Raw genomic sequence first — 12371 nt, 5'->3', positions numbered from 1 at the left:
AGTAGGTCCTTGTTGGTTATTGTATGCGTGGTAGTGTGTCTTGCAAATTGTTTAGCATCATCAGGTTTATATCACAGAAACATAGGAACTCAGATCTTCATGCTGGCTTTTCCACTGCTCTGTGGACTTGGGCAAGTTGTAGAACTCTTGGGATTGGATTACCTCCAATTTCATTTTCATCCCATGGTTAATGAAATGAGAGTGAAATTTTGCATGGTTTAGACCGTCTGTCAGCTTGGGGATGCCTTTGCTCTGGAGGGAACTTCTACTTTAAAACTATATTATGTTAACTAATATGTGGCTAGTTAATAACTGTAGAATTCTGTATCTTCCTCCCCTCCGCTCCGTCTGTTAGGACACTTTACAAATGTGGATGTGTTTGGCTGTCTACCGCTTGCCTGAAAATGCAGGCGGCATTGTAAAAAACCCACAATTTTGCTACTGGAAATCTGCATCATTTCAGCATTAAAATGCTAATGGATTCCTGTCTTTTTTGTTTTTTAAAATAGGTCTTCCAAGCTAAGATAATTTTTTGGAACTGCAGAAGTGGTCCTAGCTACCAATGGGAATTTGGAGTCACTCTGAAATACATCCTGGAATAATTGTGTTTGACTGGAACCAAATCTTATGAAGTCTCCAAGGTAAAATGATTTTAACACATACCTAGAGATGGTATCTTTACGAAGCATAAAGAATTTAGCCAAACTGAGTATCTTAGAGCTGATGATCCTTTATAAAAGCCTTTTTATGTTGAAGTTTTGGGAATTTGGGGAGGTTAAAAAATTTTAGCTCTCATCTTTGAAATTATTTCAGTTTGTAAAGCAGTGTTTCAGCTCTTCAGCAGGGTAAATGGTGATATTTTTAAGGTAAAGCGATTTTGTTTTACATTTGGGCAAAATTGTTCAATGTAGAAGAAATTGAGGTATCACAGTAGATGTAGTAGGTGAGAAATCCTTTTACTGGCGGAGGGGGTCCTAGATTATTGAATGAAATAAAGAATCATTGCTCAGTAGCTGCCCACTTACCTGTAGGCATTTCTCTGGGGAATCATAGCTATTGTTAAGTAAATACTTAACTTATAAATACTTTAGGCACTGGGAACTTGTAACTATTCAACCCGCACCGGTACGTAGAATTGTCCATGAAGAAGAAGTTAGGAATTATCATCCGAGATTAGGAACAGTGGCCCTTGAGACTTTTGATTTGGGGTTTGCTGTTGGGATCCAACCAGGAAAACAGAAACCATCCTGATAATGTGGAACAGAGGGAAGTGAATTCAGGGAACTGGTTACACATGTGATGGGAGAGTCAGAGACGTTAAGCAGAAGATACAGAGGCAGCCCCAGAGATCAGCAACAGCAGGAAGCTTCTGCCATCCTGAGGCTGGTGGGACATAGGAGGGCAGTACTGCTGACCAGTGCTTAGGGGAAGGGACCTTCAGCGGGAGCTGGATCCATAGTGGGCCCTTCTCTTGGAAATTGACACTGTGGAGGAGAAATGGCCACTCCATAGCACCTACCAAGACAGAGAAGGTGGGGAGAAATACCCTGCCCTTTCCCTTCCACGCTCCAGGCTCCAGCCAGGGTCTCCTATTGGTTAAGCCCAGCCAGGAGCCAGGTGATTCAGGAGGCTGGGAAATGCAGTGTATGCGTGTTACCCAGGGGAAGGGGAAGGAATGGTTCTGAGGGCAAAACAGGCCCAGGCTGGCATAGAGTTTATATTTGAAACCTCTTCCCATGACATTTTAATGAGCGTGGCACAGGCTTTTCTACCTCAGAGGATGAGTCTTCTCTTGAGGCTGATTCTCACAGCCCCACCAAGTAAATCATGCATATGCCCTGGAATCTTCTGTCTGAAGATGGACAGTAGCGGTCTGTGATACACCGCCCAGAAGCCCCTTCAGGAATGAAGGGTTTATTCCCTCAACTGTTGGAAGTATTACAGAAGATGGCCTACAGCTTCTTTGAATTGTCCTCAATTCAAAGAGCCTCCTTCTTGCTGGGGGACTCGCCCAACGATCCAGTGGTTAAGACTCCACACTTCCAATGCAGGGGGCGCAGGTTCAATCCCTGGTCAGGGAACTAAGATCCCACATGCCATGTGCTGTGGCCAGAAACAAACAAACAAAACAAAACAAAGAGGCTCCTTGCTGAAGATTTAAGATTTTCCCTTATGTCCAAGTATAAAGGCCTGGCCCCTCACTCCAACTTGGTACCGCAGAGAAGGGGCGTCTCACCTTTGGAACTCTCCATAGGGTTATCTGAGGCTGTTTCCTCCTTCTGTCCTGCCTTCTTCTCGCCCCTTCCCTTCCACAGGTGATTCTCCCTAGAGCATCCTTTAAATAACCCCTTGCTCATCAATTTCTGTCTCACAGTTGGCCTCCCAGGGTAACCAACCTTTGAGACTCAGATCATCTCAGACATACTCTCCAGATTTGGTAAACTCCGTTCAGACAAGTTTAGGTGATGCAGTGACTGATAAACACATGGAAACTGAATTTCACTTACACTTTAGGTGGGAGGGATTATAGCTCACCTGAAAGACCTAGTCTGAATTTGGAGACTCTAAATTGGGTGGGGCACTGTGGTTAGAGGGAGGGCAGCCAACCCACCAAGCAGGAAAAAGTGGAGGATAGAAAAGTTAAGAAGCCAGTAGGAGACCCGTTGTTTTAAACTGTTAAACTTGGCAGATTTGTTATACAGCAATAGAAAACTAGTACTCCATTCATCTGACTCTTTGAAAGTTTGCTTTTTGGGCCACTAATCGCTACAAACTGGAAACTGGGGTACCTGATCCAGCTTGCAAATGTGTTTTGTTCAGTCTGCACTGTGGTCTTTTTTTTTTTAATTTATTTTAAAATCTGTTTATTTTTATTTTTGGCTGTGTTGGGTCTTCATTGCTGTGTGTGGGCTTTCTCTAGTTGTGGCGAGCAGGGGCTACTCTTCGTTGGGGTGCGCGGGCTTCTCATTGCGGTGGCTTCTCTTGTGGAGGAGCACAGGCTCTAGGCACGCGGGCTTCAGTAGTGGTGGCTCGCGGGCTCTAGAGCACAGGCTCAGTAGTTGTGGCGCACGGGCTCAGTTGCTCCACGGCATGTGGGATCTTCCTGGACCAGGGCTCGAACCCGTGTCCCCTGCATTGGCAGGCAGATTCTTAACCACTGCTCCACCAGGGAAGCTATGCACTGTGCTTTTAAAACAAAGAAAATGGGGCTTCCCTGGTGGCGCGGTGGTTGAGAGCCCGCCTGCCGATGCAGGGGACACGGGTTCGTGCCCCGGTCCGGGAAGATCCCACATGCCGCAGAGCGGCTGGGCCCGTGAGCCATGGCCGCTGAGCCTGCGCGCCCGGAGCCCGTGCTCCGCAACGGGAGAGGCCACAACAGTGAGAGGCCTGCGTACCCGCCCCCCAAAAAACAAAAAACAGAAAAAACAAAGAAAATGGAATTACTTGCCGACGTATAAAGTGTGTAGACTGCATATCAGAAAACGGCTTTTCTTTAAAAGTCGTTCTTGGCATCACTTGGAGCAGCTGCTCCTAGACAGGTCTCTACACTACCTACTGTTCACCAGTGCTTTTGACCCAGGCAGCCTACACATTTATTTGGAGATACTTGAATTTTTGATCCTTGAGTAAGAGGGATAAGCCTTTGTAACAATTAGATCAGTAACTGATATTGGGGTTAACAGCTGAAATTTTAAAACATTATCGGTGAGATAGAGCACCTCATTCAAAAATTCAGCAAATATGGAATTCTGAACCTACATGCTTTCCCTGTTAGTAATAAATTAATAATCAATTTCCTGAAGTGGAAATATAATTAAACGATAGCACCTCAAGCTCACATAGGCTTACGTGTATATTCTTTGCCACCTTTAAAACTGATCCTAGGGTTTCTACTTACCATGTGTGTGTGCCGAGGTCGGGGAGACAGAAGACATGCTTTGTAAAATTAAGGCATGTGCAGGCCCTTCAAAGCAAAGAGACCCTATGTTTCCATGTAGGTTTAAAATTTTCAGGGTTTCCAAGGCAAGGGGCAAAAAGATATCAAGCTTTGAGTCCCTTTTAACTCTGTGCTCTTCAAAGATAATCTTAGAATCTTGTCTTACTGTGGTTGCTTCAAAGGCAGATTGAGTCTCAAATCAGGGAGCAATACGAGATCTTTCAACAAGATCTATTTGACTAACTTGTGAGAGGTCACGACCTACTTCCCACAGTGTGATGTGGGCACCAGGTCCCCAAGGCTGTGCCTTCCCTTGAGCATGGAATCATGGTTCTGGTTGAGGTACTGTGTGGCTGACAGCCATGGGGTGGCTAGACCCTTCCTTCCAGGATTTCCTCAGAAGCTTTGCCTCTAGTGTTACGCAAACAGGGATCCATCCCCATGGGCCATGTCTTTATTGTCTGCCCATGAGTGTTTATACATCTTGTGTATATGAAAAGGGGGTTCCTTTGATCCTCTGTGGTGGATCTTTTATCCTAAATACCATGAGACATGTGTCAGGCAGAACCTAGTATCACTGGAGTTTCAAACGCCAAGAACTCTGACTCTTGCTTGAAAAAGTTAATAAAAAAAAAATAGCAAAGATAAAAGTTAATCAAGTGCTATCTAATTTCTCTATAATATCAAAAAGGGCAGAGAGTTAGGGAGAGGGTTGGAATGCATACTGGCTATTTTCTTTTTACTTACTCTTTTTTTGGGGGGAGGAGTTGTTTTAGAATAGACCACACAACCATATCTGTGACCTGAATTGTCTTTGAGCAACTGTCTGGGTATTGTCCATTCATATGAGGTGAAGCTTATTTTCCCAGGTTTATTGAGATGTAATTGACACATAACACTGTGTATGTTTAAGGTGTACACTGTGTTGATTTAATGATGGTCAATTGCAAAATGATTCTCAGCATAGTATCAGCTACCACCTTCCTACTATCACAGTTACCTTTTTTTTAAATTATTTTTTGGTGATGAGAACATTTTTCTTAGCAACATTCAAGTATATGATACAGTATTATTAACTATAATCACCATGCTATACATTAGATCCCCAAACTTGTTAGTCATGTAACTGAAATATTTGACCTTTGGCTAATATCTACCCATTTCCCTCACTCTCAACCCTTCGTAACCACCATGCTACTTAACCTGTTTCTCTCAGTCTGTCTTTTTTAGATTCCATGTGTAAGTGAGATCATACAGTATCTGTCTTTATCTGACTTATTTCACTTAGCAATAATGCCCTTAAGGTCCATCTAAAATTTTGTATATGGCAAGATTTCCTTTTTTCTCATTGCTGAATAATATTTCATCATATCTATCTCACATCTTCTTTATCCATTTATCTGTTGACATCTATATGAAGTTGTTTCTCTATTCACCTGTACTTGCTCGTATTCCCATCAAACTTTGAGATTGGATTAATAAACTAGTCAGCCAGTCTTCTAGGCAGAGGGCATTAATAAACAGAGGAACCAGGGGAAATCTCTCGAGCCTGGTGTGAAAATTTCTGTGGTTTTTTTCAGATGAGGAAACCACATATCTTCTATTTGAATCCGGCTCTAAGTATGTCGCTTTTTAAATTTCATGCTATAAAATAGTATATAACCCCCATGTTCTATCAGGGCCACTCAGGCTACATTCTAGGGATTCATAAATAGACCTCTCACCGAGGCATGTAGCTAACTTCGAAAACTTTTACACAGGGAGATCAGCTCAGTGCTTTGTGACCACCTAGAGGGGTGGGATAGGGAGGGTGGGAGGGAGACGCAAGAGGGAGAGGATATGGGGATATATGTATGCATATAGCTGATTCACTTTGTTATACAGCAGAAAGTAACACAACACTGTAAAGCAATTATACTCCAATAAAGATGTTAAAAAAAGGTATTTATTGAAAATTGAGTGAATGCACAGTGCAAATAAGGTTGGATTGGCCTTCAGTTTCCTTGTGGGGGAAGAAGTCCATAGTTGAGCATCATCCACTGCTTTCCCCACCTTCTCAGGACGGTGTTTGCTGAAAAGCCTTGTGTCACTCAGCCCTCGCTAACTGCGTCCTGCTTTCTTTCCAGGATGAGAGTCTGTGCTAGGTCGGTCTTGCTGTCTCACTGGCTCTTTCTGGCCTATGTGTTAATGGTGTGCTGTAAGCTGATGTCTGCCTCCAGCCAGCATCTCCGGGGACACGCAGGTAAGCCCTTTAAGCTCATTGCACGCCACTGAGATCAAGTAATAAAACCCTTTCAAACACCAAAGCCCACATTTTATTATTTTAAAAAAATTTTAATTTAATTTAATTTATTTATTTTTGGCTGTGTTGGGTCTTCGTTGCTGTGCGTGGGCCTTCTCTAGTTGCAGTGAGCAGGGAGCTACCCTTCATTGCAGTGCATGGGCTTCTCATTGTGGTGGCTTCTCTTGTTGTGCAGCACGGGCTCTAGGCACGTGGGCCTCAGTAGTTGTGGCACGTGGGCTCAGTAGTTGTGGCTCGCAGGCTCTAGAGCACAGGCTCATTAGTTGTGGCACACGGGCTTAGTTGCTCCGTGGCATGTGGGATCTTCCCCGACCAGGATTCAAACCCATGTCCCTTGCGGGTTCGAATCCCACAGGGATTCTTAACTACTGTGCCACCAGGGAAGCCCCCTAAGCCCACATTTTAGACACAGGTAATTGACAAAATCTTTTGATGGTGTGTAACTAACCAGAGGAAGCATGAAATGCAACAGGGTAAAGCAGTTCAAGGGTTTGATGCTTAAAGCGTGTTGTTCTGGACATCTATCTAAAATGTCCTCCAGGTTTTTCCTTTTTTACCTTCCTGAGTACACTTTCATTTTTTCAGTGATTTTTCTCAAAGAATCCTGGAAAACCAGCAGCACTTTGTGATTATATACTCCATCTTCCTTTGAAGGCAGAACATCTTCATTAATAAACTTAAATGAACACTTCCAGGGCTATAGTGAAGGGAGCTTTCAGATGATTTTAAAACCCCTTTAAGAAAAGATGGTGAATGATTGAAAAAGAAAGGAACAAAAGGAAAAAAAAAGCGGTGGTAACTTTTACACAGGACCTAAAATAGAATGTCTGAAGTTTTAGAGAATCATTCTGTTAATTTCTAGTGAGACCCATGGCTGTAGTTGCTTATTTCTAAAGAAAGATGAAAATAATCAGTAAAGTATCTGTGTGTGTATGTTCCTGTGTGTTTCTTGTCCCCTTTCCTTGTTACATCTACATTTAAAGTGACACAGACTTGGAAACTCCCCCGAGAATCGTGTTTTCCTAAATAATTCACATTTGTCAGTGGACTTGTTGTCAAGCAATTAATTTGCTGTCTCTGCTTCAGTAATTGGAGGTGTGGCAGTGCCAGGCATGCTTTGACTTTTTAGTGAAAGAGTGAAGCTTGAGCCCTAAACTATGTATGCATCAGGATTGTAAAGTCTCTCTCCAAGAAAGTATGTAGAGAAGTTTGTTAGTTATCCTTACCCTCAGATATACAGCAGGTGAAGCTCTCTACTTACTTATTCTGACAAGGTTAAGATTTAATTTTAGGCTTAAGTTTCTTTTTTAAATAAAGTTATTTGTTTATTTTTGGCTGCATTGGTTGTTCGTTGCTGACGCAGGCTTTCTTTAGTTGCAGCAAGTGGGGGCTACTCTTCATTGTGGTGTGCGGGCTTCTCATTGCGGTGGCTTCTCTTGTGGCAGAGCACGGCCTCTAGGCACACGGGCTTCAGTAGTTGTGGCCCGTGGGCTCAGTAGTTGTGGCTCGCAGCCTCTAGAGTGCAGGCTCAGTAGTTGTGGCGCACGGGCTCAGTTGCTCCATGGCATGTGGGATCTTCCTGGACGAGGGCTGGAACCTGTGTCCTCTGCATTGGCAGGCAGATTCTTAACCACTGCGCCACCAGGGAAGTCCTAGGCTTAAGTTTTTAAACTCTCTCATGACTCAATTGTCCTTAAGCAATAGTTTCAAGAAGACAAGAAAATTAATGATTGAAATTTTAATGAATCGGCATAAAATCAATACCATTTGGCTGCTGTGAAAGTGCCCAGGGCTGGTTGGTTATTGTGCTGTGTATATTGTGGTGAGCTTGCTCTCAAGGTTAGAGAATTTGAAGTCATCAGTCTTATCTGTTTGATACACATCTCGTTTCTTGGGTGCAGGTAGAGAGTCAGGCTAGTAAAGAAGCAAAGCATTTCGGGGTGGGGAGTTACCACCAGCACATTTCCAGATGTCAGAGAGATTATGATGAAAAATGATTAAACTTGGAGGAAACAGGGGACATGACTGAACCTTCAATATTTCTTTATTTCAATATTCATTTATTAAAAGGCATTATACTTAGGTTTTTTTTCTTCCAGGTTAGATTACTTATTTTTATCACCCCTCCACACCCAACATGTACATACTGGTAGTCTTTTTTTTTTTCTTCTTATTAAAAAATTTTTATTGGAATATAGTTTATTTACAATGTTGTGTTAGTTTCAGGTGTACAGCAAAGTGAATCTGTTATACATATATCCATTCTTTTTAGAGATTCTTTTCCCATACATTCCATTACAGAGTATTGGGTAGAGTTCCCTGTGCTATACAGCAGGTTATTGTTAGTTACCTATTTTTTAAATTAGTTATCTGTTTTATACATATTAGTGTATATATGTCAATCCCAATCTCCCAATTTATCCCCCCAGCCCCCAACATTGGTAGTCTTTATGCGAACCTTCTCTTTTAAATCTTTGTGGCAATCCTCATTTCATACCATAACCCTTTAAAGTTGGAAAACGTGGAACTGTAGTGATAAATCTAAATTAAGTTTAGAATTGTGTACACAAGAGATGCAGTGTCTTCCATATAAGCAAAGACCCTCCTGCAACAGGGAGGGTGAGAAGTCTGAGCAAAGCCTTGGCAAGTTTTGCGCAAGAAATGAAATTTTCATCTTAGAATTTCTAGATGATTTTATTTGGATTCTCAGCCCATTTTTGGTTTCTTTTTGTCTTTTGGGGGATTCTTCCTGCTTTCGTTTTTGGAACTTAAGTCCTTCTCACCCCTTATCTTAACAACCGTCAAAGCAATCAGGATTGGTTCCTGCCCACAAGGGGCTCTGTTCTCTCACTGGGGCTGCAGGCTGCATGAAGAACCATCTTTACAGAAGTACAGACGTGCCTCGTTTTATTGAAGTACAGGCATGCCTCATTTTATTGCACTTAGCTTCTTTCTTACACTTTGCAGATCTTGCATTTTTTACAAATCCAGCGTTTTTTGGTGCCATTTTTCCAACAGCATTTGCTCACTTCATGTCTCTGTGTCACGTTTTGGTGATCTTCGCAGTATTTCAAACTTTTCCATTTTTACTCTGTTCGTTGTGGTGACCTGTGATCCATGATCTTTGATGTGACCCTTGCAAAAAGATTATGGCTCGTTGAAATTTCAGATGGTGGGTAGCATTTACAGCTTTGAAGTATTTTAGAATGAAGGTATGTGAATTGTTTTTTCAGACATAATCCTATTGCATACTTAATTGACTACAGTATAGTGTAAACATAACTTTTATATGCACTAGGAAACCAAAAATTTCATGTCTTGCTTTATTGCGATATTCCCTTTATTGCGCGGGTCTGGAATCAAATTGGCAAAATCCCTGAGGCCTGCCTGTACCCTTTGCATACCCGCAGATGAGGGCTCCTGAATCCTACTGTGGAGTCTTACTCCCTCGCGGGTTTCTTAAGCTGTGTCCTTGATGCCTGGAATATAATGGGTGCTAAATGAATATTTATTAATAGGCTCATTTTGCCCATTTGTCACCCTGTGATCAATTACGTAGTTTTCTCCTGGTGGTAAAAATTCCAGAAAATAATAGGCAGGTGTGAAAGGATAGGCTTTTAACTTTTTGTTGACTATTAGGGTTCTCCAGAGAAACAGAACCAACACAACTAGTTTATTATTGATTTAAGGTATTGGCTCACACAGCTATGGAGGTTGAGAAGTCTCATGACCTGCAGTCTGCAAGCTGGAGACCCAGGAAAACCAGTGATGTGGTTCAAAGGCCTGAGAGCCAGAGAGGCAATGGTGTAGATTCCAGCCTGAGTCTGAAGGCCTGAGGTCCAGGAGCACAGAGGGCAGGAGATGGTCAATGTCCCAGCTCAACAATCAGGCAAAGAACAAATTCAACCTTCTTCTGCTTTTTTGTTCTATTCAAGTCCTCAAGGGATTGGATGAGGCTCACCCACAATGGGGAGGGCCATTGGCTTCACTCAGCCCCCAGCTCAAATGCTAACCTCTTCCAGAAACACCTTCACAGACACATACAGAAATAATGTTTAAGCAGATATCTGGGTGTCCCCTGGCCCAGTCACATTGTTAATTTCATATAGCCTTCTAGGTATTGTTTTATGTAGTCATCTATATTTTATATATTTTCTATACTGTTTTAGATTTTATGTATCCACACACCTATCCTTCTAGAAAAAGGCATGTATATACCAGTATGTGTGTATGCACAGATGTCTCTTTATGCACCCTGTTTTGTACCTTGATTTTTTTTCCCCATTTAACAATAAAGTTTAGAGGTCTTTTCATGTGACTGCGTGCAGATCTATATCACTCTCCGTAACATTGCATAGTCATCTGTTGTATGGATGTGCCGTAAGTTATTTGATCACTCCCAATTTTGGTGGACATATAGCTTGTTACCATATTTGTACAAATATATATGTCCTGACTTCAGATGAATTCCTAATAGTGAGACTGCTGAATTAAAGTGCATGTAAATGTATGGGAGTAGGCTAATTTCTGTGACACATAGACCAGGTAAATATACATAATGGCTTAAATAAAAGAAATTGTATTTCTTGCTCATGAGTGCTGGGTGGGTAATATGTCAGCTGGATGTTCGCCTCTACTGTGGTCTTCTTGGAACCACAGTGGATGGAAGTTCTAGTGTTTTCAACCCGTGGCCTTAAAGGTTGTTCTAGAGTGGTCTTCATTCCAGCCAGCTGGAAGGGAAATGGGCATGGAGGATACACCTGGGAGGTGTTGATGAACGGGGTTAGATGCTGACTGCATCCCTTGAATTGTCCTGCCATTGGCTGCAGCTGAGGCCCATGGCCACACCTTACTGCCTGGGCTGCTGGGAAACATACCCTAGCTGTGGGCCCAGTTCAAAGAGGAGACAATGATTTTTGGTGAGTATCCTGCAGCTTTTGACACAACGCATTAACGTTTTAATAGTGCAAAGTGCCCTCCAAAACTTCTGGACTTAGTTACACTTACACCAGCAGTACTAGTACGATAACTCCCGTTCCCCCAGACCCTCATCAACTCTGGGTGCTATCAGGTCTTACTGTTTTGCAAATATGGTAATGAAAACTGCTGTTGGATTGTCTTGCAACTCTTTTTTTTTTGCGGTACGCAGGCCTCTCACTGCTGTGGCCTCTCCCGTTGCGGAGCACAGGCTCCGGACGTGCAGGCTCAGCGGCCACGGCTCACAGGCCTAGCCGCTCCGCGGCATGTGGGATCTGCCAGGACCGGGGCACGAACCCGTGTCCCCTGCATCGGCAGGTGGACTCTCAACCACTGCGCCACCAGGGAAGCCCTTGCAACTTTTTTTGACCAAGTACTCAGTGTGCTGGGGGACTATTTGTTTGTTCTTCTTTGCACTATCTTATCCTTTATCCGTTTTTGTCTTGGCTCTATTGATTGTTTACTTGTCGATTTGTGAAAGCTCTTTGAAAATTGAGGACACCCGAGTACTTTGATCCTCATTTCCTTGTTTCTTCCTGCTTTTCCTTTGCCCACTACTCCCATTCTAGCAAGGCTGTGTATTCCAGCAGGCTGTGTGAGTGAGTGAGTGAGTGAGTGTGTGTGTGTGTGTGTGTGTGTGTGTGTGTGAGTGTGAGAGAGAGAGAGAGAGAGAGAGAGAGATGGACAGAGAGGGAACTGGCGGTGGCAGGGAGGTGTTGGACATTTCTCTGATGACCTTGCAGTGGCCATGTGGAGTTTCTTCCCAGAATTGCACTCAGCTGGTGACAAAGTCAAGGGTCAGACCTGAGAAACTCTGGTCAGATTTTTGGGTGTATCTGAAACAGCCTGAGAGCGGGAGCAAGTTGCAGAGAGTTAACTGAAGAAGCCTCTGTGTGGTGTCCAGAGGACCCCCTGACACTGTCCCAAGAGTTTGTGGTTCATGCTGGCCAATTAAGGAACTGTGTCCCTAGGAAACCCTAGTTGGAAGTTTTTTGGATGCTTTTAATGGCTCAGATTAGGAAAGTGGCTTGTTGATGGCTGTGTATGAACAAGGAGATATTTTACAATCCCATTTCCACTCATACCTCTAAGACAGAGAGGGAGGGGAAGAATGTGGGACACTGCCCCTAATTTGGGCAGATCGGATGGGATATT

The 12371-nt window shown here is 43.1% G+C and overlaps 1 protein-coding gene across 1 annotated transcript in view; it reads left to right on the top strand.

The window, feature by feature from the left end:
- Nucleotides 1–627: 627 nt before the first annotated feature.
- Nucleotides 628–12371, top strand: part of TAFA4 (TAFA chemokine like family member 4) — a 127284-nt gene continuing 115540 nt past the window's right edge. Inside the window, exons 1-2 of the mRNA XM_029243326.1 lie at nt 628–641; nt 6064–6179. Of these exons, the coding sequence (XP_029099159.1) occupies nt 628–641; nt 6064–6179 (130 nt within the window). The remainder of the gene's footprint in view (nt 642–6063; nt 6180–12371) is intronic.

This window comes from Monodon monoceros, unplaced genomic scaffold (genome assembly GCF_005190385.1).
Source record: "Monodon monoceros isolate NGI ecotype Baffin Bay Population unplaced genomic scaffold, NGI_Narwhal_1 Super_Scaffold_3, whole genome shotgun sequence".
NCBI lineage: Eukaryota > Metazoa > Chordata > Mammalia > Artiodactyla > Monodontidae > Monodon > Monodon monoceros.
Note: the sequence above shows the minus strand (reverse complement) of the source record. Positions and strands in the feature narration are given on the sequence as shown.